The 26,732-nt window shown below is 48.4% G+C and overlaps 1 protein-coding gene across 1 annotated transcript in view; it reads left to right on the top strand.

Moving 5' to 3' along the window:
- Window positions 1–1,004: 1,004 nt before the first annotated feature.
- LOC307208548 (zinc finger protein 500-like) overlaps window positions 1,005–26,732 on the top strand; it is a 77,047-nt gene continuing 51,319 nt past the window's right edge. Inside the window, exons 1-4 of the mRNA XM_079963238.1 lie at window positions 1,005–1,182; window positions 4,418–5,226; window positions 7,154–7,250; window positions 9,788–13,246. Of these exons, the coding sequence (XP_079819364.1) occupies window positions 4,564–5,226; window positions 7,154–7,250; window positions 9,788–10,767 (1,740 nt within the window). The 5' untranslated portion in view covers window positions 1,005–1,182; window positions 4,418–4,563 and the 3' untranslated portion in view covers window positions 10,768–13,246. The remainder of the gene's footprint in view (window positions 1,183–4,417; window positions 5,227–7,153; window positions 7,251–9,787; window positions 13,247–26,732) is intronic.

Below are 26,732 nucleotides of genomic sequence, written 5' to 3'. Positions count from 1 at the left end.
TGTGGTTTCTCCCCTGTGTGCGTCTTCTGATGCTCAGTTAAGTTGCATGGATGGTTGAAGTTTCTCCCACAATTGGGACATTCGTACGGCTTCTCCCCTGTGTGAGTCCTCCGGTGATTGAGTAATCTATCCCTCCGGGAAAAGCTTTTCCCGCAGTCCGGGCATTCGTGAGGTTTCTCTCCCGTGTGGATCTTCTGGTGCCTCTTCAAATGGAGTTGCCACCGGAAGCCTGTCCTGCACTGGGAGAATTGATACGGTCTCTCTCCGGTGTGGATTCGCAGGTGACTCACCAAATTGGTTCTCTGGCTGAAGCTCTTCCCACAGTGGGAGCACTTGTGCGGTTTCTCTTCAGTGCTGGTCAGTGTAGACAATGCTAGGTGGACCCAAGGGGTCTGTCTGGCTGACTCTGCTTTTAATAAGGCGGCTACTTTTAAAATGAGGGATGCGGGTGGCACTGTGGGTTAAACCACTTGCCGATCAGAAGGTTGGCGGTTCGAATCCCCGTGATGGGGTGAGCTCCCGTTTCTCGACCCCTGCTCCGGCCAACCTAGCAGTTCAAAAGCATGTCAAAGTTCTCGATCCCTGCTCCGGCCAACCTAGCAGTTTGAAAGCACGTCAAAGGGTAAGTAGATAAATAGGTACCGCTCCGGTGGGAAGGTAAACGGTGTTTCCGTGCGCTGCTCTGGTTCTCCAGAAGCGGCTTAGTCATGCTGGCCACATGACCCAGAAGCTGTACGCTGGCTCCCTAGGCCAATAAAGCGAGATGAGCACCGCAACCCCAGATTCAGCCACGACTGAACCTAATGGTCAGGGGTCCCTTTACCTTTACCTTACTTTTAAAATAAGGCTGCATTTTAAATTGCATTTTAACCTGTATTTAAAATTGGTGTTTTTTTCCTATTATGTTTTTACTGTAATTTTACTGGTGTTAGTTGCCATGAGCGGCGTATAAATAAATTCATTATTAGTAGTAGTAGTAGTAGTATTAGTATTATTCCAGCCTGTTTGCTCGCATGCCACCTCTCTGTTGGGAAGCTGCCCCACAGCCCCCAATGGGTTAAACGAATAGAGCTGTGTTTTGCAGAGAGGCCCAGGGAGCAGCCAGCCAATGCTGTCCCTTCCTTTTCCTGCCAGGGAACTCAGCTGCAAAACCCTGGCTTCTTTCTGCAGAAGGTCAGAGAGGTGAGTGCAAAGCTGTGTTTTGGGGCAACGAGGGAGGCGAGCCAGGAGGCAAGAGGAATTGGCAAGGAAAACGCATTGAGGGGGTTTGGAAGCGGCGAGGGGGGTTTGACATGTATGGAGTCAGACTGATGGTCCATCCAGCCCCGTATTGTCTGCACAGGCAGGCAGCAGCCCCCTGGGGCTTCAGGACAGCCCTGGTTAGGGATTGACGCTGCATGCAAAGCAGGTTCTCTGCCCACTGCAGCCCATGTCTCTCTGTACTGACCCATACAGGAACATCACCATCATCATTCTATATTTTGAAATCATTTTTATTTGATTTTACAGATACAAAATTATAACAATCCAAATGCATATCCGTATACAGAGATTACTCTGAATCTCGAGATTTCCCCCCTCCATGGGTCCTATTGTCAACATTTACAACTGCATATTATTTCATAATCTATATTTTATATCAATCCATACTATCCGTGGTATTTGTTACACTGCAAGTGAGATTAAAATCCTGCTCATGCTTTCATCTGCTTGCCGTGGTCTCCTAAATAAATTACAATTTCCCCTCGTTCCTTTTTAAAGTTTTTGTCCTCTTGGTTCATGAGTTTTCCAGTCAGCTTTGCTTGCCACTCCTCTCTGGTAGGGACTTTGTCTTCTTTCCATCTCTGGGCTAGTAGCATCCGAGTGCATTATTATTAAGGTAAAGGTAAAGGTACCCCTGCCCGTACGGGCCAGTCTTGACAGACTCTGGGGTTGTGCGCCCATCTCACTCAAGAGGCCAGGGGCCAGCGCTGTCCGGAGACACTTCCAGGTCACGTGGCCAGCGTGACATCGCTGCTCTGGCGAGCCAGAGCCGCACACGGAAACGCCGTTTACCTTCCCGCTGGTAAGCGGTCCCTATTTATCTACTTGCACCCGGAGGTGCTTTCGAACTGCTAGGTTGGCAGGCGCTGGGACCGAGCAGCGGGAGCGCACCCCGCCGCAGGGATTCGAACCGCCGACCTTTCGATCGGCAAGTCCTAGGCGCTGAGGCTTTAACCCACAGCGCCACCTGCGTCCCTGCATTATTATTATTATTATTATTATTATTATTATTTTATTATTTATACCCCACCCATCTGACTGGATTGCCCCAGCCACTCTAGACAGCTTCCAACATATATAAAACATAATTAAAAAAAAACAAAACTTCCCTGTACAGTTTCCCTGTACCATTGGTTTCCCTAGCTCAGTATTGTCCACACTGACTGGCAGCACCTCTCCAGAGTTTCAGACAAGAGTCCTTTCTAGTCCTACAGGGAAGTTTTTAATGCATGACATCTTAGTGTATTTTTGGTCTTGTGGAAGCCGCCCAGAGTGGCTGGGGAAACCCAACCAGATGGGCGGGGTGCAAATAATAAATTATTATTATTATTATTATTATTATTATTATTATTATTATTACCTGGAAATGCTGAGGGTTGAACCTGGAGACCTTCTGCATGCAAATTATGTGTTCTGCTGAGCTGTTAACCTTTCCCTTTTTCCCAGCAGGGACAAAATTTTGCTATTTCTTGATTCCCAAGAAAGGCAGATAATACACAAAGCGCCATCTCTCTTCTCGCATCCCCTTCCACTCGTCTTGCGATATACAAGATAAAACCCACATAGCCAGAAAGGTGGTGTTGTTGTTTAGTCGTTTAGTCGTGTCCGACTCTTCGTGACCCCCTGGACCAGAGCACGCCAGGCACTCCTGTCTTCCACCGCCTCCCGCAGTTTGGTCAGACTCATGCTGGTAGCTTCGAGAACACTGTCCCACCATCTCGCCCTCTGTCGTCCCCTTCTCCTTGTGGCCTCCATCTTTCCCAACATCAGGGTCTTTTCCAGGGAGTCTTCTCTTCTCATGAGGTAGCCAAAGTACTGGAGCCTCAGCTTCAGGATCTGTCCTTCCAGTGAGCGCTCAGGGCTGATATCCTTAAGAATGGATACGTTTGATCTTCTTGCAGTCCATGGGACTCTCAAGAGTCTCCTCCAGCACTAGAATTCAAAAGCATCAATTCTTCGGCGATCAGCCTTCTTTATGGTGCAGCTCTCACTTCCATACATCACTACTGGGAAAACCATGGCTTTAATTATTCGGACCTTTGTTGGCAAGGTGATGTCTCTGCTTTTTAAGATGCTGTCTAGCTTTGCCATCGCCTTTCTCCCAAGGAGCAGGCGTCTTTTAAATTCACTAATTGAGCCACCAGAAACCAACTCTGCAGCTCAAATCAAAACCATAAGCAGACTGAGCAACACAAATATGAATTGCTTCGGAATTGTGGCGGAACAGAACCGCTTTTATCTGCCGTTGAGGTGTCTGGGATATGTGCTTATGATGCAATTGCATGAACCTGCTAAGCCTTTCAGCTCAGTGCCGGAACATCTGCTTGGCATGCAGACGGTCACAGGTTCAGTTCCCGGCATCTCCAGGCAGGGTTGAGAGAAATCCTACTGCTAGCCCAGAGATGAAATAACAGATCAAGTTGATGGATTGTGCCAAAATGGCTAAAATGACTGGGAAGATCAGAAATAAGGAAGATGAAAAATGTAATGAGGAATGGAGGAAATTTATAATTTGCCTGTAAATGGAGACCACTGTAAACCGTTAAAATTGTTAGCGGGATTGCAATAACACTCGTAATGTAACAAGAACAATGGAGATATAAAAATCTGGATTATAAAAGATGCAGGAGAAAAGGTTTAACCATGAGACCCACAGAGGGGGAGGAGGGAAGTCCATAGATTCGTAAGAATCTTGTAGTTTTGGAATGTGTTGTGGTATGATTGTAATTCTTAATACAGTGGTACTTCGGGTTAAGTACTTAATTCGTTCCAGAGGTCCGTTCTTAACCTGAAACTGTTCTTAACCTGAAGCACCACTTTAGCTAATGGGGCCTCCTGCTGCCACCGTGCCGCCGGAGCACGATTTCTGTTCTCATCCTGAAGCAAAGTTCTTAACCTGAAGCACTATTTCTGGGTTAGCGGAGTCTGTAACCTGAAGCGTATTTAACCCAAAGTACCACTGTATGTAAAATAAAAATTAAAAACATTGGGGAGAAAAGGGAAAAAATCCTAGAGAACTACTGCCAGTCTGTGCAAACAGTACTGAGGTAGTTAGACTGATGGCCTGACTTTCTATGTTCCTAATGTAACACAGCTCTTTAAAAAAAAAATTCCTCAGGAATAATCTTCCGTCTTTTGTCTCTGTTGGATTCAGGACAGGGTCGTTGCCAATGGAGCTTCTTACCTCACACCAGACTGAGTGTCTGAAGCGAACGAAGCAGGCGACTGAAGACACGGTTTAGGAGCTGAGGTGGAGTGAGGCGCAGCTGTTGCATTTTTGCGCGAGAGACGGAACGAGAGATGAACCGGAGTGAAATTCAAGCTTTGCCGAATCGGGGCGCAGGTCCGGGAACACGAGCAAAGAGGCAGAGCGGGGCAGGACTCAAATTCCATAAGGGGCCTGGAAGAGTCCAGCGGGAGGTTGTGGAGCCGTTCGCAACAGCCAGGCAGTCGCCAAACATGGGATGGAGAGGCCCAGGCTTGCCAGAACTTGCCCCTCGGGAAGACCCCATGCCTTGTCCTCTGTCCGCAGAAAGAACACACTGCAACAGTGGCAGCCCTGAAGGAGACAGCGCAAACAGCCTCCCGACAGGTCTTAGCAGAGCATCTGAAGATGCCTACATGGGCTTGGATTCTGGGCAAGGCAAGGAGGAGCCCTGGGAAAGGGACACCATCGCCCTGGAGACACAGCGGCTGAACTTCCGACGGTTCCGCTACCAGGAGGTCGAGGGACCACGGGAAGTGTGCAGCCAGCTCTGGTACCTCTGCCACCGGTGGCTGAAGCCGGAGAGGCACACCAAGGAGCAGATCCTGGAGCTGGTGATTCTGGAGCAGTTCCTGGCCGTCCTGCCCCTGGAGATGCGGAGCTGGGTCCGGGAAGGAGGCCCAGAGACCTGCGCCCAGGTGGTGGCCCTGGCAGAAGGTTTCCTGAGGAGTCAGCAAGCGGGTGAGAAACCCAAAGAGGTGAGGGCATTTCTCTCTTTTCTTTTTTTGAAATAATTTTTATTTGATTTTAACAAGTATAAAGATATAACAATCCAACTATACATTTGTTGTTGTTTAGTCGTGTGGCGACTGCGCAGGTGGCGCTGTGGGTTAAAGCCTCAGCGCCTAGGACTTGCCGATCGAAAGGTCGGCGGTTCGAATCCCTGCGGCGGGGTGCGCTCCCGCTGCTCGGTCCCAGCGCCTGCCAACCTAGCAGTTCGAAAGCACCTCCGGGTGCAAGTAGATAAATAGGGACCGCTTACCAGCGGGAAGGTAAACGGCATTTCCGTGTGCGGCTCTGGCTCGCCAGAGCAGCGATGTCACGCTGGCCACGTGACCCGGAAGTGTCTCCGGACAGCGCTGGCCCCTGGCCTCTTAAGTGAGATGGGCGCACAACCCCAGAGTCTGTCAAGACTGGCCCGTACGGGCAGGGGTACCTTTACCTTTACCTTTAGTCGTGTGCGACTCTTCGTGACCCCCTGGACCAGAGCATGCCAGGCACTCCTGTCTTCCACTGCCTTCCGCAGTTTGGTCAAACTCATGCTGGTAGCTTTGAGAACACTGTACATATACAACTATACAGCTATACAACCAACTGTACATATCCATAGTTAAAGATTCCTTCGAATCTCTGGACTTCCACCTTCCCTTCCCTGGGTCCTATTGTTAACTTTTTCTACTGCATATTTTTCAGTAGTCCATATTTTATATTACTCCATGGTTTCCATAAATACTTGCTGCATTGCAAGTTGTATTGCTAATGTTTTTATCGGCTGATAGTGGTCTCCAAGGTAAATTATAAATTTTCCCCATTCTTTATTAAAGTTTTGGTCTTCTTAGTTCCTGAACTTTCCAGTCAGTTTTGCCATTTTGGCATAGTCCAGCAGTTTAATTTGCCATTCTTCTCTGGTAGGGACTTTGTCTTCTTTCCATCTCTGGGCTAGTAGCATCCGTGCGGCTGTCATCACATACATAAAAAGTCTTTTCTGCTCCTTTGGAATGTCTGCACCTATAAATCCTAATAAAAAAGCCTGTGGTTCTTTTTTTTAAGAAAAGTTAATTTGAGCATTTTTTTATCTCATGATATATCATTCCCCAGAATGCTTTTATTACCTTACAAGACCACCACATATGACAGAAGGTGCCTTATTTTTCTTTCCTTTTCCAGCAGATATTTGTACCTGTCTTATATATTTTTGCTAACTTACTGGGAGTCAGATACAGTGGTACCTCGCAAGACGAATGCCTCGCGAGACAAAAAACTCGCTAGACGAAATGGTTTTTGGTTTTTTGAGTTGCTTCGCAAGACGAATTTCCCTATGGGCTTGCGTCGCAAGACGAAAACGTCTTGCAAGTTTGTTTCCTTTTTCTTAACACCGTTAATACAGTTGCGACTTGACTTCGAGGAGCAACTCATAGAACGCGGTGTGGTAGCCTTTTTTGAGGTTTTTAAAGACTTTGGTGATTTTTGAAGCTTTTCCAAAACTTTCCCGACAACGTGCTTCGCAAGACGAAAAAAATCGCAAGACGACAAAACTCGCGGAACAAATTAATTTAGTCTTGCGAGGCACCACTGTACGAGAGCATTTATTTCTAAGCCGACCCTGGCGGCATTCGGATTCTGTGATAATACCGCATTGTCACCTGCTGGATTCCCAATGTGTTGTTCTTTGTGGGATTCTCAAAACCGCATTGATGTTTGTCGGTTTCCAGAGACGTATCTGATGGATCACTGTGGGAAGAGAACGATGGACTAGATGCACCCTCCTTTTGAGTAGCTCATCGGAGGACCAAAGGTCCGCCCTTCTTTCCGGCACCCCCTGCCCCTTTGCCCAGTACTTTTCCATCCTACCCTGTTGCCTTTTTCCAGCTGCCTTGACAGGGTTGTGTTCTCCTGGTTGTTCAGGTAGTGCCTATGAATCCTGCAGCTCCTTCCGAGGCCAGAGAGACGCTGCTGTGTGTGGAAGTCAAAGAAGAGGGTGGCAGAGGTGGGTCCTCTTCAGGTAAGGCGGACGTCCTTGGTTGCCTGGAGTACAGGCGTCTTCCTGTCCTGGGTTCTTAAACCTCAGCTCTGATCTTCCCTGTCCCTAGAACAGGAGGTGCCCAGCTGATGTCTGTGGGCGCACAAACCTACAAACGCTTTCTTCGGAGGCTGCAGGGTCAGCCCCGACAACTGAACTGGGGCTTGAAAGAAATGTCCTATTCTCCTTTGGGGGTCCCTCGTAGCCGAGTAAGATTGTCTTCCATGAACACAGTCTTAACAGTGAGTCCCTAAGGGACTGTGGAGGCCAATTCTGGATCCACACATCCTTCCACAGTGGGGACAGAGGTTTCCAGGCGGGAGTTGATCAGGGTGAGGGTTTGCCAAGCGTACCTTCCTCTTAGCACGTTTCTCCCTTGTGTCCTGAGTTTGAGAATCTTCAAAGCCCATGACACCTTTGGTAAAGGCTGTTCTAATTTTTTAAGATTTGCCTTCGGTTTATCCTATTGCAGTCAGTGCTTAAAAGGAGCTAGGCCATACATTTTAAGCACTGTGAGACCTCTTTAAACTGTCATGGCTTCCCCCCCTGCAAAGAATTCTGGGAGCTGTGGTTTGTTAAAGGTACCGACAGTTGCTAGGAAGCACCTATTCCCTCCCAGACCTACAGTTCCCAGAGTGGTATAACTATCAATCCCTCCTCACAGGGAACTCTGGGAACTGTAGCTCTGGGAGGGGAATAGGGCTCCCCTAGAACACTCAGCACAACCACAACAAACTCCAATTCCCAGAATTCTTTGGAGTAAGCCATGGCTGCTTAAAGTGCTATGGGGGGGGGGGCACTGTGGTCTAAACCACTGAGCCTCTTGGGCTTGCCGATCAGAAAGTCGGTGGTTCGAATCCCCAAGACAGAGTGAGCTCCCATTTCTCTGCCCCAGCTGCTGCCATCCTAGCAGTTCAAAAGCATGCCAGTACAAGTAGATAAATAGGTACCGCTGTGGCAGGAAGGTAAACGTCATTTCCATGCGCTCTGGTGTTCTGTTACGCCAGAAGCAGTTTAGTCATGCTGGTCACATGACCCGGAAAGCCATTGTGGACAAACGCTGGCTCCCTCAACCTGAAAGTAAGATGAGCGCCGCAACCCCATACAGTGGTACCTCTGGTTACATACTTAATTCGTTCCAGAGGTCTGTTCTTAACCTGAAACTGTTCTTAACCTGAGGTACCACTTTAGCTAATGGGGCCTCCCGCTGCTGCTGCGCCGCCGAAGCACGATTTCTGTTCTCATCCTGAAGCAAAGTTTTTAACCCGAGGTGCTATTTCTGGGTTAGCGGAGTCTGTAACCTGAAGCATCTGTAACCTGAAGCATATGTAACCCGAGGTACCACTGTAGTCGCCTTTGACTAGACTTAACCGTCCAGAGGACCTTTACCTTTTTTACCTTTTTACTTTAAAACTATGGTGTGAATGTGGTCTCAGTTTTGCCCCTTGTGGAACTCAGTGGAGAGGAAGATAGGGAGAAATCTTGTGTAATTCCCAGAGTAGTTCACCGATCAACCCCTCATCACAGGGAACTGGGAATTGTAGGCCCCAGAAGGCAGCCCTTAAAGAAATATGGCCCCTGGACTGCAAAGCTTACCCAACCCTTGTGATAAAAGTATTTCCTCAACCCCTGCTATAAATTTGGGTTTTGCCCCCTCTCTTATGGACCAATACAGTGGTACCTCGGATTATATACGCTTCAGGTTACATACGCTTCAGGTTACAGACTCCGCTAACCCAGAAATAGTACCTCGGGTTAAGAACTTTGCTTCAGGATGAGAACAGAAATCGTGTGGCGGCAGTACGAGGCCCCATTAGCTAAAGTGGTGCTTCAGGTTAAGAACAGTTTCAGGTTAAGAATGGACCTCCAGAACAAATTAAGTACGTAACCAGAGGTACCACTGTACAGCTTACTTTTGCCACTTACTAAGAACCAAGTTTATCTGCAACAATTATAATGTCAGCTACAACGTAAAACAGCAATTCAAAGGAAGCTCGTAGTATCAAGCTATATTAAACCCACATTTAATCACTCCGTACCAATTATTTTTTTTTTTAATAGATTTTTTATTAAGAGTTTTGTTAATACAATAAAGAAAAAAAGACAGAATAAACAGAGAACAAACACAAAGAATAAAACAAACATAAAATTTTACATCTTGTAATAACCATCTTTTCTTCATTTTTTCCTTTTGGACTTCCTCACGTCTCTCGCTCCTACATTCCAAGTTAATAAAACTTTAGCCAGCAACTTATCACCTTATTTTCATTCTTATTGTACACAATTCCAATATTTTATCCCTAACTTTGAATAATTTTTATCAAAATCCTAAATACCTAGTTTTAACATGATATTCATTCAAAATTTATCTTTCTCATGAAATTCACTCATTCTCATAATCTTTTCAGCTAACTTTATGGTGCCCTGTTGTTTTCAAATCTCTCATCCTTCTTAAATCACTCCGTACCAATTCACCACAAACCATTCCTCTAGATTATTGTTGCTTTCCTCTCCTTTAGGTGACAGCTGGCTGAACCAGCAGGAGGGTAATCCACAGCGGGAAAGGCCAACCCAAGTAGACCCTTATTTGCAATGTCAGGATAACAAAACAGCTTGCCTGCCTTATTCAGAGGCAAAGATGGGAAGCCACCCGGAAGACAGTGTGAATGATCCTGAGAGAAACCCTGGGGATTTTGCTGAGTCCACAAACCAGCAGATCCCTCCCAAAGGCAAGAAGCAAAGGACTTGTGGCGTCTGTGGGAAGAGCTTCAGCCGCAGCACCGGCCTAATCGCACATCAGAGAATCCACACCGGAGAGAAGCCGTACGAGTGTCCTGACTGCGGGAAATCCTTCACATTGAAGTCGAACCTGATAGCCCACGAAAGGACTCACAACGGGCAGAAGCCGTACGAGTGCCAGCAGTGTGGGAAAAGCTTCAGCGTGAGCTCCCAGCTCATTAAGCACAAAAGGACTCACTCGGGGGAGAAACCGTACAAATGCGCCGAGTGCGGGCAGGCGTTCCGCCAAAGCTCGCACCTTAGAAACCACCAGAGAATCCACACGGGAGACCGGCCGTTCAAGTGCTCAAACTGCGGGAAAAGCTTCAGCGTCAGCTCAGACCTGATCCGGCACGAAATATCGCACACGGGGGAGAAACCGTACCAGTGTCCCGACTGCGGCAAGCGCTTCTGCAACAGTTCCCAGATTATTACTCACCGGAGAGTCCACACAGGGGAAAAGCCGTACAAATGCCTGGAGTGCGGGAAAAGCTTCAGCGTGAGCCAGCAGCTCAGCAGACACCAGCGAGTCCACACAGGAGAGAAGCCGTACAAATGCCCCGAATGCGGGAAAACCTTTGGTGTCAGTACACTCCTTACAGGACACCTGAGAATCCACACTGGAGAAAAACCGTACGAATGTTCGGAATGTGGGAAAAGCTTCAGGCTGCGCTCAAACCTTATTGCACATCAGAAAATACACACCGCAAGGAAATCCTAGGCATTTTTACTGTGTGTGTGTGTGTGTGTGTGTGTGTGCTTGCTGGAGGAGGGATTAAATTTGAATTCAGTTGTCTTCTTTTTCAGAATATTCACATATGGGACCTAGAGCTGTCATATTTTGAAGAGCAAAAAAGAGGACACATTTGCCAACTTTTCACTCTGGATCCCTATGATAACTCTCATCATGAAATAGAGGGCATGTCCTAGAAAAAGAGGACATATGGCAACCGTACCGGCGGCCTGATCAGCTCTATAGAATGGGATAGCCCAGGGGTCAGCAAACTTTTTCAGCAGGAGGCCGGTCCACTGTCCCTCAGACCTTGTGGGGGTTGGACTATATTGGGGGGGGGTGTGAATGAATTCCTATGCCCCACAAATAACCCAGAGATGCATTTTAAATAAAAGCACACATTCTACTCATGTAAAAACACCAGGCAGGCCCCACAAATAACCCAGAGATGCATTTTAAATAAAAGCACACATTCTACTCATGTAAAAACACCCTGATTCCCGGACCGTCCGTGAGCCAGATTTAGAAGGCGATTGGGCCGGATCCAGCCCCTGAGCCGTAGTTTGCCTACCCATGGGGTAGCCACTGTGGGCCCCTCCAGAAGCTGGGTTTCATCTTCCATCAGCCGTGACTAGCATGGCTCAAAGTTAAAAAAGGATTGGAATTCTAACTTAACAACCTCTGGAGGGGACCACATTGCTACTCCCTGCACTAGAGCAGCGTTCTTCAATCCTAGGTCCTCAAACGTTGTTGGACTATTCCCATCATGTCCTTTGGCAAAACTATTCCCATCATGTCCTTTGGCAAAACTGGCTGGGGATGATGGGAATTGTAGTCCAACAACATCATTCTCACAGTTTTTTTAAGAAATTACTGGAGAGGAATTTACTCTCAAGGTGACCTCCTGCGTTAGGAGAAGCCCTTCAATTTATTTGTCTTCACCGAAAAGTGTTTCGTTATAGGAGTGAAGGGAGAAGACGTAAGGTGACCCCATTGCAAAATACAAACATAGGAGGTTTGTCAAAGCCGCGCGACTGTCTTCTGAACAAACTCTTAAGAGAATTAGTGGCTGTTGAAGTGATTGCACCAACCTGCTTTGTGAATATTTGTGTGCATCGATCCACCAAGCCTTGAAAACCTACCGGCCACCTGCAATAATTTACCCAGTGGCCGTATCTCCACAGGAGAAGTGGGATGGGCTGTGGGACACCTGCCTTGCGTGCAGAAGGTTCCCAGTTCAATCCAGGGAGGGCTGGGAGAGTTTCCCTGCCTGAAATCCTGGAGAGCCATTGCCAGTTTGCTTAAAAAGGGCTGAACTAGATGGAGCAAGGGTCTTAGTAAAAGGCTGCTGCCTATGTTCTTGCCTGGATAGCTCAGTTGGTTAGAGCGTGGTGCTGATAACACTGAGGTTGCAGGTTCGATCCCCGGATGGGACCCTGAGGCCTTGTTTGCCTCGTACAGTTAAAGCACCATCCTATCCTTATAATAATAATAATAAAATTTTATTTATACCCCGCCCTCCCCAGCCAAGACCGAGCTCAGTACGGCTAACAACCAATAATAAAAACAAGTTGATTAAAATACAATTTAAAAGATTAAGATACAACATTAAAACATTAGGGTGCAATCTCTTCATAGGAGGAGAAAGGAAAAAGAAAGAGGGGGAGGGAATCAAACTGGTTTCAAGCCAAAGTCCAGGCGGAATAACTATGTCTTACAGGCCCTGCGGAAAGAAATCAGATCCCGCAGGGCCCTGGTCTCATGAGACAGAGCATTGCACCAGGCTGGAGCCAGTGTTGAAAAGGCCCTGGCTCTGGTTGAGGCTAATCTAACTTCCTTAGGGCCTGGGACCTCTAGGATGTTGCTATATATGGACCTTAAGGTCCTCTGTGGGGCATACCATGATCTTATGAAAATATCATGGCTTCCCCCAAAGCATCCTGGGAGCTGTAGTTTGTTCAGGGTGCTGAGCTACAACTCCCAGGGTTCCCAGAGAAGAGGGATGGATTCTTAAACCACTCTGGGTATTGCAGCTCTGTGAGGGGAATTGGGGCACCCTAAAAGGGCTCTTTAAAGTGGTGTTATGGGCCCCATCTGCACTATACACTTAAACAACTATCATACCTCTTTAAGCAGCCCTTTTCATAGAATTGTAGAGTTCAAAGGGATCCCGAGGGTCATCTAGTCCAACGCCCAAATGTGGGGCTCGAACCCAGGACCCTGAGATTAAGGAGTCTCATCCTCTACCGACTTGGAAAAAGCCAGTGTGGTGTGGTGGTTAAGAGCAGTAGATTCGTAATCTGGGGAACTGGGTTCACGTCTCCGCTCCTCCACATGCAGCTGCTGGGTGACCTTGGGCCAGTCACACTTCTCTGAAGTGTCTCAGCCCCACTCACCCCACAGAGTGTTTGTTGTGGGGGAGGAAGGGAAAGGAGAATGTTAGCCGCTTTGAGACTCCTCAAAGGGAGTGAAAGGCAGGATATCAAATCCAAACTCTTCTTCTCTTGTCTATAACCTCAGAGAGCTGCTTCCAGTCAGTGTTGACAGTACTGAACTAGGTGGACTAGTGGTCCGACTCAGTAGAGGTTTCAGTTAATTGGCAAGAATGACTAATATATGTAGATCTGTTAGGTCAGGTGTGGGGGACCCTTTGCCGTTTCAGATGTTGCTGGACCAGCTCCCGCCGGCGTGTGTCTTTCTAAATTATTACTATTTGCTTGGTTCATTCTTCCGAATGCCCTGTTGAGGCTGTGAACTTCACGGAATGCTGTGAAACTTTATAAAAACATGGTAGATAAGTGAAATAAAAAGTTTCTTTTTTTAAAAAAAGAAGAAGCCTATCTCTCCGTTTTTTGCTCAGCTGCCGAGATTAAGTGGATCAGGAAGATCGTGCATTTTTGCTTTGTTTTTAATTTATTTATTTGTCTGTAAACATCCATAAGAACATGAGAAGAGCCTGGCTGGATTAGATTAGTGATATTATTATTATTATTATTATTATTATTATTATTATTATTATTAGGCATCCAGTCATGTTGTTGTTGTTTAGTCGTTTAGTCGTGTCCGACTCTTCGTGACCCCATGGACCAGAGCACGCCAGGCACTCCTGTCTTCCACTGCCTCCCGCAGTTTGGTCAAACTCATGCTGGTAGCTTCGACAACACTGTCCAGCCATCTCGTCCTCTGTCGTCCCCTTCTCCATCTTTCCCAACATCAGGGTCTTTTCCAGGGAGTCTTCTATTCTCATGAGGTGGCCAAAGTATTGGAGCCTCAGCTTCAGGATCTGTCCTTCCAGTGAGCACTCAGGGCTGATTTCCTTAAGAATGGATAGGTTTGATCTTCTTGCAGTCCATGGGACTCTCAAGAGTCTCCTCCAGCACCAGAATTCAAAAGCATCCATTCTTCGGGAATCAGCCTTCTTTATGGTCCAGCTCTCACTTCCATACATCACTACTGGGAAAACCATAGCTTTAACTATACAGACCTTTGTTGGCTAGGCAATGTCTCTGCTTTTTAAGATGCTGGGACCTCTAGGGTGTTGCTATTTATGGACCTTAAGGTCCTCCGTGGGGCATACCGGGAGAGGCGGTCCTGTAGGTACGAGGGTCCTAGCTCCCCCCAGGGTCCTCTGGCCCTCCCCACCACTGACATGGTGCAGGCGGGAACAAAACCCATCCCTGCAGAAGGTCCCAGGTTCAATCCAAGAGCATCAGAAGAGCCTGGCTGCTGGATCAGGCCGAAGGGGACCCCTCTAGTCAAAGAATCAGAGAATGGTAGAGTTGGAAGGGATCCAAGGGTCATCTAGTCCAAGCCACTGCAATGCAGGAATTTCAACATGTGGCTCCATATTCACTGCGGCTAGGAGTAGCCATGGACAGCCTTTGTCCAATCCTCTTACAAGTTACCCACGTTGGTGGCCTTCTGTTGCTGCCTCAAGTAGGAGGGAGTTCCGTAGTTTTATCTACATGCTGCATTCTTTCGTCTCCGCTGAATGTTCCAACATTCAGCTCCATTGCATTTCTCTGGGTTCTAGAATTATGAGAGGGAGGGAAAACCTACTTTGTCTGCACCCCATTCTTAACGTTTATACGCCTCTCTCATGACCCTCCGCCCCTTGCTCACCTGCTCTCTAAACTTACAAAAGACCCAAATGTCGTAAAATTTCCTCTCTCTCTATAGGGGATTTTCTTTTCTTTCTTTCTTTAAATTTAGAGGACTATTTCTAAATTAGCAACTCATTTAAAAAATAATATCCATAGCGGGTTCCTTTCAAAATAATATTGATTTGTTTTTTAAATAAAGGGGATGGGAAAAGTAGCGACTAGAAAAAATGAACATGTTATGTTGTTGAAATCTAGAAAATAAAAAAAAAATGCTGATGATAAAAATGGGAACGCAGGAGGTGTTTTCTTTCTTTAAAAAAGTTTTTTAAAAATGAATAAAAATAAGTTTTTAATAATAATAATAATAATAATAATAATAATAATAATAATAATAATATTGTTGGAAAGGAGATTTGTATATGTAGTTAAAAAGGATATTATTGGTGAGGGTACCTGGGTCAAGGCTAAGGCAGTGGTGGCCACATTAAAATCTTCAATATATATATATATATATATATATATATATATATATATATATATTTGACAACAGGCTTTCTATCAAGCCTACCGATGAATGTGATTGTTTGCAATCATTTCCCAAATACTGTACATTATAACCTCCCCCTGTTCTCTATTAAATCGCGCCTCTTCCTGGTTTCTAATTCCTCCTGTAGGGTTGGTTTTGTGCTTGTTTTTTTTTTGCCATTCCAGCATAAATTCGTCAATTTGATAGCAGCATTCTGTGCAGAAATGGAAGAGGGATTATTTGGGGGGTTAAATCTGGAGAGAGGCTCTTCTCATAGAGCGCAGGCAAGAGAGGAAGCTGGAAGCGCGTCTTGGTGCGCTCCTGCCCAGCTTTTCCCACCCCTGCAGTGCAAAGGGTAGAAGGGGGTGGGGGCTCCATCCTGCACCGCCTCCTCGTGGGTCGACTCTCCTGCGTTGCTCCTCTAAATGTGAATGCGGCTGCTGCCTGCCTGCTTTGATTTCCCTTCGAGTGCCACGGGGTCAAGGCGGGTGAGTTTTGGCTGCTCCGCGCCTTTGCGCATCTCTTAGCCGCGCGTTCTTTTGTTGCTGCAGGCGGATAGAGAGGGGACCGTATCCTCTTTCGCAGACCTAGGGGGGGAGCTGGGGGCTGGGTGTGTTTGGAGACTGGAGAGAGGAGCACCTGAATGCAGAAGGTCGGGAACAGAGAAAACAGCCCCTCATGGAAAGGCAAAAGCAGACCCCTGGTCCATTTAGCTCAGCGTTGACTAGAGACTGACTGAAAGTCTCCAGGACTGTGGGCAGGAGGCATTCCCAGAGCCACTTGGTGTGGTTGAACCCGAAACTTTCTGCATGCAAGGCAGTTGCTCTACCACTGAGTCATGTATGAGACTTGGGTGGCAGTGGCGTAGCGTGGGGGGTGCAGGGGGGGCCGGCCGCACCGGGCGCAACATCTGGGGGTTAGGGTTAGGGGACGCAAATCCACGGGTTAGGGGGTGCAAATTACTTGCCTTGCCCCGGGTGCTGACAACCCACGCTACACCACTGTTGGGTGGCGCTGTGGTCTAAAACACTGAGCTTCTTGGGCTTGTGGATCAGAAGGTCGGCGGTTCGATTCCACGCAATGGGATGAGCTCCTGTTGTTCTATCCCAGCTCCTGTCTACCTAGCAGTCTGAAAGCACGTCAGTGCAAGTAGATAAATAGGTACCGCTCCGGCAGGAAGGTAAATGGCATTTCAATGCGCTCTGGTGTTCCATCACAGTGACCTGTTGCACCAGAAGTGGTTTAGTCATGCTGGCCACATGACCCAGAAAGCTGTCTGTGGACCAACGCCCTTGGCCTGAAAGCGAGATGAGCGCCGCAACCTCATAGTCACATTTGACTGGACTTAACCATCCAGGGGTCCTTTACCTTTTACTTAAGGTAAAGGGACCCCTGACCATTAGGTCCAGTCGTGGCTGACTCTGGGGTTGCAGCACTCGTCTCATTTTACTGGCCGAGGGAGCTGGTGTACAACTTCTGGGTCATGTGGCCAGCATGACTAAGCCGCTTCTGGCGAACCAGAGCAGCGTACGGAAACGCCATTTACCTTCCCGCACAAGCAGTACCTATTTATCTACTTGCACTTTGAGGTGCTTTCGAACTGCTAGGTTGGCAGGAGCAGAGACAGAACAACGGGAACTCACCCCGTAGCGGGGATTTGAACCGCTGACCTTCTGATCGGCAAGTCCTAGGCTCTGTGGTTTAACCCACCACGCCACCCGCATCCCCTACCTTTTACTTAAAGGTAAAGGTAAAGGTACCCCTGCCCGTACGGGCCAGTCTTGACAGACTCTGGGGTTGGTGCGCCCATCTCACTCAAGAGGCCGGGGGCCAGCGCTGTCCGGAGACACTTCCGGGTCACGTGGCCAGCGTGACAAAGCTGCATCTGGCGAGCCAGCGCAGCACACGGAAACGCCGTTTACCTTCCCGCCAGTAAGCGGTCCCTATTTATCTACTTGCACCCGGGGGTGCTTTCGAACTGCTAGGTTGGCAGGCGCTGGGACCGAGCAGCGGGAGCGCACCCCGCCGCGGGGATTCGAACCGCCAACCTTCCAATCGGTTATTTCCCCTTCCCAAGGAGGGGAATAAAAAAGGGGTGGTGTTTGGGTGGGTGAGAGGCTTCGGGATGCAAATACAGTGGTACCTCTGGTTACAAGCTTAATTTGTTCTGGCGACCCGTTCTTAACCTGAAACCGTTCTTAACCTGAGGTAACACTTTAGCGAACGGGGCCTCCTGCTGCCGCCGTGCTGCCAGTGCACAATTTCTGTTCTCATCCTGAGGTAAAGTTCTTAACCCAAGGTACTACTTCCAGGTTAGCGGAGTCTGTAACCCAAAGTGTTTGTAACCCGAGGTACCACTGTAGAGGAAAAGTGTTCCCATGTCACAATTATGATTATCATTGAATCACCTTTTGCATCTGGCTCTGTAGAAGGCGCTGGGATGCAGGTGGCGCTGTGGGTTAAAGCCTCAGCGCCTAGGGCTTGCCGATCAAAAGGTCGGCGGTTCGAATCCCTGCGGCGGGGTGCGCTCCCGCTGCTCGGTCCCAGCGCCTGCCAACCTAGCAGTTCGAAAGCACCTCCGGGTGCAAGTAGATAAATAGGGACCGCTTACCAGCGGGAAGGTAAACGGCGTTTCCGTGTGCGGCTCTGGCTCTGGCTCTGGCCAGAGCAGCGATGTCACGCTGGCCACGTGACCCGGAAGTGTCTCCGGACAGCGCTGGCCCCTGGCCTCTTAAGTGAGATGGGCGCACAACCCCAGAGTCTGTCAAGACTGGCCCGTACGGGCAGGGGTACCTTTACCTTTACCTTTACCTGTAGAAGGTAGTTTCCTGCGTTCATATGATTTGGCAAAGAATCAGAGAATGGTAGAGTTGGAAGGGACCCAAGGGTCATCTAGTCCAACCCTTGCAGTGCAGGAATCTCAACTAAAGCATTCGTGACCGATGGCTATCCAAGCTCTGCCTTAAAATCTCCAAGGAAGGTTGAGTCCACCACCTCCCAAGGGAGTCTGTTCTACTATCAAACAGCTCTGGTTTGCGTCCTGCCCTCCAGAACAGGAGAAAAAAAGCCTGCTCTATCTTCCATGTTCAGTCCCCAAAGGGGAAAACATTGGCTGTTTTCACCAAGAGAGATGCTGAAAGGAAAAACAAGAAGAAACATTTCCATATGTGCTGTTAAATTCTGCCTTTCTGTCTCTTCTTTTCCCTCAGGGACACCGGCTGCTTCTTGCAAGTTCTATCTCTGTTCCCTGCGACGCAATGTGCTTCTATAGATTGCCCTGTTTTGTTCGAGGGCAGCCAGAAGATGGAATTATTCCCCTGTGAAAATAGTAGGTGAAAATTGCGAGGTAAATAGTAGCCACATGGAAGTGAGGCCATTGTTTCCCTGAGAGTCAAAATGGTGCTCAGTCGGAAGGCCGAAGGAATCCTTGTCTCCACTTCCAGGCTGAGTTAGAGCAGGGAATGCAGGCCGGGGTAAAAATGGAGGAACAAGACCCGGGTGGATTTGAACTCGGAGTAGAGTCCGTGAGGGGGGGGAAAGCCCTCTTGTGATCTTGAGGCCAGCAACAACCTGGATTTTCCCAACTGGGAGATGCCGGAGCCATTTAAAGAAGAACCAGGCGGCAAGAGGACTCTACCATGTTCAGGGTCTCAGGAGCTCCTCAAAGCAGTGAGATGTTTCCACTCAGGATGGGAAAGCCCAGCAATGTAGGAGCCCACTCTGTGGCGTAACACAAAGGCTTTTCCGGCCTCCTTGGATGGCATGGCGAACGCTAACCAGTGCCCCCAAGGCGTGCTGAACTTCCTTGGAGCGTTACCACAGGAATATGGGGATTTGGACGCCAGAAATGGGGAAGACTATTGGAAGGCGAGATATGAGACCCGAGGAAGTGAGTCTGTCACCCTGGACACGCAGCGGAAACTCTTCAGGGAATTCCACTACCAGGACATTTAGGACCCCCGCGAGGCCTGCAGCCGTCTGTGGCATCTTTGCCATCACTGGCTGAAGCCAGAGAGGTCCTCCAAAGAGCGGATCCTGGAGCTGCTGATCCTGGAGCAGTTCCTGGCCGTCCTGCCACCGGAAGTGCAGAGCTGGGTCAAAGATGGCTGCCCAGAGACCTGCGCCCAGGCGGTGGCTTTGGCCAAGGACTTCCTGGTGAGGCAAAGAGAGGCTGAGAAACCAAAACAGCAGGTAAGGGCATCTCATCAGGATGTCCCAAAGGTTGTGGGCCCTGGGGGCTGGGGCTCATTGGAACTGACAGGGTGGAAAGCAGGGAGGCCACCAGTAGGAGGAGCCAGAGCCAAGGAAGCCCACTTTCGGAGCATCCATTTAAACAGCCGTTACTTCTCCCAAAGAATTCTGGGAGCTGTAGTTTGTTGGGAGTGGTTAACCGTTAAGATATCCAAATACCCTTCACAAAGCTACAATTCCCAGTGTTTCCTGGGAAGTGGGATGGGTCAGTGTTAAATCACTCTGGGAATTGTAGCGGCGGAAGGGAAATGGCCTTGGCCCCGTATACCTGAAGGATCATCTCCACCCCCATTGTTCAGCCTGGACACTGAGGTCCAGCTCCGAGGGCCTTCTGGCAGTTTCCTCCCTACAAGAAGCGAGGTTAGAGGGAACCAGGCAGAGGGCCTTCAAGGTAATGGCGCCCGCCTTGTGGAACGCCCTCCCACCAGATGTCAAGGAAATAAACAACTATCTGACTTTTAGAAGACATCTGAAGGGAGCCCTCTTTAGGGAAGTTTTTAATGTTTGATGTTTTACGTGGTTTTAATATTCTGTTGTGAGCTGCCCAGAGTGACTGGGGAAACCCAGCCAGGTGGGCGAGGTATAAATAAATTATTATTATTATTATTATTAAATGGGGGGCTCATTCCTATGGAGAGGCCAAAGGTCCCCACTCCTCCGTTAGTCCATGCTTGTTTTTATTATTAATAATAATAGTAATAATGAATTTTACATCAGCCAACATGCAGCAGTAGTGCTGAACCAACCCTTTCCTGCATTGTACGTTATGCTTCTTTGCCATTTCAGGGGCTGCCGCTGTCGGGAGGCAAGGCTTTGAATTGTACTCCGGCAACAGGGATAACATCGGGGGCTGGACGGATGCCGGTGGGCTCAGAGGCTAAAGAGGAGGCGGAGGACCAGGGCTGCACCAGCATGCTAGGTGAGGTTTTTCTGAATTCCTTGACAGCACTGGTTTTTATAATTATGGAGGGGGGGAGGCCTTCTGTCTGTAAAAAAACAACAACATGCATCTCCTCTTTGTCACCAAAAAATCTTCAAACATTGTAGTTTTTCCTTGTAGGGGAAATGCTTCAATTCCCTGATCACACCTGTCCTGTACCTTTCCCAGCTCTGCAATATACCCTTTTTGAGGGACCAAAACCGTAGATGGAACTCCAAATGCATCTGCAGCTGATGGAAGTTCTGAATATTTTGTTTCTGCAGGTGATGGACAGGTGACTGAGAACAAGGAGGAGACTCCTCTGATGGAAAATCCTGATCGGTTGTAGCCTCCAAGCCAAAAAGGTGGGCGCCCTGAGAGGCGAAGGGGAAATCATCTGGGAGGGATTGCTTCACATTCTGTCCTTCATGCCAGAAAGGAAGGAGGCGTTGGAGGAAAACACCCACAAAGACGATAAACGACACAAGTGTGCAGTGTGCGGACGAGGGTTCAGTCGGCCCACGGGTCTCACCGTGCATCAGCGGATCCACACAGGCGAGAAACCCTACAAGTGTGTGGAGTGTGGGAAAAGCTTCAGGTTGAAGTCGACCCTCGTGGCCCCTGCAAGGACCCACACGGGTGAGAAGCCGTACACCTGCACGCACTGCGGGAAAAGCTTCGCCGTGAGCTCGGACCTCATTCGGCACTACCGGACCCACACGGGAGAGAAACCCTACAAGTGCTCCGAGTGCGGGAAGTGCTTCCGGCAGAGCTCCTCGTTCAGCAGCCACCTGAGGGCCCTTGTGGTCTCTTCCAACTCTATGATTCTATGATTCTGTGTGCTCGGACCTCACCAAACATTACCGGACCCACACCGGAGAGAAGCCGTTCAAATGCTCAGACTGCGGGCGCCGGTTCTGGCAACACTCCTCTTTCGCCAACGACCTGAAAAGCCACCGCGGAGAGCTGCCTTTCAAATGCTCCGACTGCGGGAAGTCCTTCAGTGTGAGCACGTTCCTGATCAGACACGAGAGAATCCACACGGGGGAAAAGCCGTACCGGTGCTCGGATTGCGGGAGGAGCTTTGGGCACAACTCTCAGCTCATTTCGCACCGGTGCGTTCACACGGGGGAGAAGCCGTACAAGTGTCCTGAGTGCGGGAAAAGGTTTACCGCCAGCTCTCTCCTCTGGGGACACCAGAGAATCCATACCGGCGAAAAACCGTACAGCTGCGGGGTTTGCGGAAGGACGTTCAGCCTGAGGTCCAACTTCCGCAGGCATCAGAGCACTCACATGGGGGAGAAGCCGTTTAAGTGCTTAGCCTGTGGGAAAAGCTTCATTACGAGTTCAGATCTTCTTACACACGAGAGAACCCACGCGGGAAATAACAATAAATAAAGAATAATAAATATTTTTTTTATTTTTACCCCCCTCTTCCCGGTTTAAAAACCGGGCTCAGGGCGGCTAACAGCAAATATAAAACATTGATTAAAATGCGACCTAAAAACAGCAGAAAACACAACATAAAATGCAGCATCAATATCAATAAAATTAAAAAACTCAGGGGTCGTTTTGGGAAAAACAAAACCCCAGTCAGTAGACATCAAATGATCACCAGGGCTAACTGGCCAAGTTGGTCCTACTAGGGCCAGCAAGGAGACCAGGGAAGAATTTAAATTTGGGGGTCCCAGAAAGGGTTTCTTCATAAAAGAGGAAAGGGAAAAGGGAATAGAGGATCAATTGTAGATATGCACCAGGAGGTGGTCTTATTCTCTTAATACAGTGGTACCTTGGTTTTTTGATGTCTCCGTTGCCGAACATTTCGGTTTTCGAACGCTGAAAACCCAGAATGTTTCCGTTTTCGAACCCGCCTTGGAAGTTGAACGGCTTCTGCTGCGTGTATCTTTTGTTTCTCACAATTTTCTGTGTTGAATTGGCAGGCCGCCCTTTGCGCCTCGGTTTTTGAACGTTTCAGAACTCGAACGGTCTTCCGGAACGGATTACATTAAAAAACCAAGGTACTACTGTATTGTTCAGAGCTTACGGGTAGCAGAAAGGTGATAACTACTTCCCCAAGTTGGTGTGTGTGGCATTTGTAAGGAGCCCCCGGTCGTCTCCGGACTATTGACCCGTACACCACTAATCCGCTCCCACCAACCAGGTCCTCCCCGGTAAAATCACTTCAGCCTCAGTCAGGTTCTCAATTAGTAAAGAAGAGTGTATTTTATTTCAGACACAAACAAACTTTTCCGGCATTCCAGACGTTGTTACTCTTTACTTTCTTAGTCTTATTTTCCTCTCTCTATCTCTGCTACCTCCCCTTAGTCAAGAACCCACTGCCCTAACTGTCTCTCTATTTCCAACTGCCTGCCAACTGCTTCTCCAACTGCCTTTCCCAACTCAGCCAACCCACTAAAACCAACCAACTACCCACCAACAGCTCCCAACAACAACTAACTCAAACCTCGGCTAAGCCCTTTTATACACAGGTAGGCTCCGCCTCCCTCCGGCTTTCCTATTGGTCTATATTTTTAACCCTATCTCTCCCTGTACAGACAGGCTTTAAACGAATGGGCAAAAGCCACAGTGGGTTGTTGAGTTATTTCCCCTTCTGAGAAAGGGGCTGTAACTGGTTGCTTCCAAGGACATGGCTAGGAGGAGACTCAGAAAAGCACTTTGCTACTAGCAGATTCATGGGCCTGGAGATTGGCAACAAGGACAGTGAGTAATTTCTTCTGAAGCAGCACTTTGTGTTAACGCTTTGCTCCCCAGGATTGCCTGTTTAGTTTGTGCTATGAAGAGTTGGGTCGCTCAGTCGGCTAGAGCGTGGTGCTGATAATCCCAAGGTTGCAGGTTTGATCCCCATAAGGGACTGCTGCAAATTCCTGCATTGCAGGGGGTTGGACTAGATGATCTGCAGGGTCCCTTTCAACCATAGCTGTCAACTTTTCCCTTTTTTAAAGGGAAATTCCCTTATTCCAAATAGGATTCCTCGCAAGAAAAAGGAAAAGTTGACATCTATGCTTCCAACCGGAAGGAACACGGGTGGTGCTGTGGGTTAAACCACAGAGCCTAGTACTTGCTGATCAGAAGGTCGGCGGTTTGAATCCCCGCAACGGGGTGAGCTCCCGTTGCTCGCTTCCTGCTGCTGCCCACCCAGCAGTTCGAAAGCACGTCAAAGTGCAAGTAGATAAATATGTACTGCTCTGGTGGGAAGGTAAACGGTGTTTCCGTGCGCTGCTCTGATTCGCCAGAAGCGGCTTAGTCATGCTGGCCACATGACCCGGAAGCTGTACGCCGGCTCCCTTGGCCAATAAAGCGAGATGAGCGCCGCAACCCCAGAGTCGGCCACGACTGGACCTAATGGTCAGGGGTCCCTTTACAATTACCTTATGCTTCCAACTCTGTAATTCTATATGAGTTTACTCGATAGAGTGCACTAGGTGTGCATTCTGCTGAATCACTGGATGAAAGAGCTTATATTGGCATTTGCTCTGGCCAGCTCCATTCAAGGTTTGAGCTTCACAAAGGAAAAGTTATGGGTAACTGAACCCTGACTTTAAAAGGCTGCATAAACCATTGTGTCAGAAATGAACCCAGGTGAGGCTCAGGCTTGCTCACCCTTCCCCTTCCGTGTCCATAACAGGAGAACCAGGATCAGGCCAGTGGTCCATCTCGTCCAGCAGCCACAGAGTTTCCCTGGGAAGAGGGACTGAGCGTTAAACCACCCTTTTCCCCCCCTTTTCTTTTTTGTAACATTTTATTTGTATCCCGCCCTCCCCGGTCAAAGCTGGACTCACAGCGGCTAATGTCATATAAATAAGATAATATGCATAATACAATATGCAAATTGTCAGAGCTGCCTCCAGGTCCCAGCTCACAGAGGACCAACGCTAGGCTGTAGTTATGTACAAAAGTCTTTATTGAGGTTCAGTTTCCATTTTAAAGCCACAGCGTGCAGCTCTACGTCTCGACCTTAGACCGGCGAAGTCCCGTCTGAGTCTCCTCCCCTTCCACACCAGTTTTAGACTCTAGCCTTGCTCCACCTCTTCCTAAGTTCCTTTCTCCTCTGGGCCCTCCTGCCCGCTAGGGTTTCATCCTTCCTGGACTCCTCTGACGCTGACCCTGACGATTCTTGCCCCTCCTTCCGGCGGGCTTTAGGACCTGGTTCCCTATCCGGGCTACCTTCTGTGCCGCTCGCCTGTACATTAGAACTTGGCGCGCGCGCCCAGCCTGCAACTTTCCTCTTGACCGTTAACTCACTCTTCGATGGAGGCGTGGTCAACCCTGACTCATCTTCTCTTTCTGGTGGTGCATATGTGGGCTCTGACACCTGGGACTCCTCCCCCCCACTACGCTCTGGTGGGGAAGCTGGTCCTGATTTCCAACTGCTGCTCTGGGAGTCCCCGCTGGCCCCTTGCTTCTGGGGTGTCCCCCTTGGGTCGCCCCTTGCCCTGCCCATCGGCGCCCCCTTCTGTGAATCTTCCGATTCGCTGGAGAGGCTCATGGAATCTATCGGGCTGCTGTCATATTCTCCTACGCTGCCCTCGGATTGCTCCCCCTCGCTCTCCATCTCCTCTCCTCCCTGCGCTCCCGCTGAGTCCCTGACACAAATAAAATAACATTCAACCTTCATTAAAATGATACAGCATAATATTAAATGTCAGCATTTCAAGATTAAACAGAAACCCACTCTTAACACTTACAATAAGTAATTTCTAAACTCCAATCAATAAAACAACAGCAAGCCACAGTGCACAACATAATACAATACAAAATGAGAAGCAGAGACTGGAGGGGGGGCAAGGCAGGTGGAAGGAGGCCTTGCCTGATGGAGTCTCTCCCCTCACCCTGGGAATTGTAGCTCTGTGGGGGGAATAGAGGGACTTCTAACATCTCTCAGTACCCTCAGCAAACCACAGTTCCCAGGGTTCCTTACGGAGAAACCGTGACTAAACAGTGTGATGCTGATTTAATGGTACAGTGTAGTTGGAGCTTTGAATCTGTTTTTAGATGTTTCGTTTTTAGATTTTTTTAATAAAAAAAAGTTTAAAGTATGTTTTTTTTAATTTTCTATTTTATCACAGAAGTCTTTGCCTCCCTGGGCTCCTCTGAGAGGAAGGACGAGATAAGTACTAATAAATAAAATAAATCGAAAAGAGGGCACTGTGTTGGCTATTATTTATTTATTTTTAAAAATCCTTATACCGCTGTGTCATTCATTCATATATATATATATATACTAAAATCCTTATACCGCTGTGTCATTCATTAATATACTGTATATATATATATACACACACACACACACACACACACACACACACACACAGTGGAACCTCGGTTTTTGAACGTAATCTGTTCTGGAAGACTGTTCGACTTCTGAAACATTTGAAAACCAAGGAGCAATGGATGGTTGGCAAAATCTATTGAAAAAATGGAAAAACATGCAGCAGAAGCCGTTTGACTTCCGAGGTGCGTTTGAAAACGGAAGCAATTACTTCCAGGTTTCTGGCGTTCGGCTTCTGAAACGTTCGGCTTCCGAGACGCTTGAAAACCGAGGAAGCCATTCCTCTTACTTACTTCCTCCCGAGTAAGGGCTGCTGCTGTGGTGTTTTGGTGACAAGAGCCTGACAAAAACATCTGGAAGTCACCAGCTTGAGGAAGGCTGGCCTAAGCCATTTCGGGCTTACCAGGTCGGTAGCAACACTGTTTTGAATTATGCTTGGAAACTAATTGGTAACTAGGACAAGCGTAGGGTGAAGTGGTGAACAATTTTAGACCTCTGTGTTTGCACAGGTTTTTTTTTTAAAGACAGCCATGTACAGTGGTACCTCGGGTTACAGACACTTCAGGTTACAGACGCTTCAGGTTACAGACTCCGCTAACCCAGAAATAGTGCTTCAGGTTAAGAACTTTGCTTCAGGATGAGAACAGAAATCGTGCTGCGGCGGCGCAGCGGCAACAGGAGGCCCCATTAGCTAAAGTGGTGCTTCAGGTTAAGAACTGTTTCAGGTTAAGAACAGACCTACAGAACGAATTAAGTATTTAACCCGAGGTACCACTGTATATAGAGACGCGGGTGGCGCTGTGGGTTAAATCACAGAGCCTAGGACTTGCCGATCAGAAGGTCGGCGGTTTGAATCCCCGCAAC

Source organism: Podarcis cretensis, assembly GCF_951804945.1.
Source record: "Podarcis cretensis genome assembly, chromosome: 2".
NCBI classification, from domain to species: domain Eukaryota; kingdom Metazoa; phylum Chordata; class Lepidosauria; order Squamata; family Lacertidae; genus Podarcis; species Podarcis cretensis.
The sequence above is the reverse complement of the archived record's forward strand: the minus strand, read 5'-3'. Positions and strand labels throughout refer to the sequence as shown.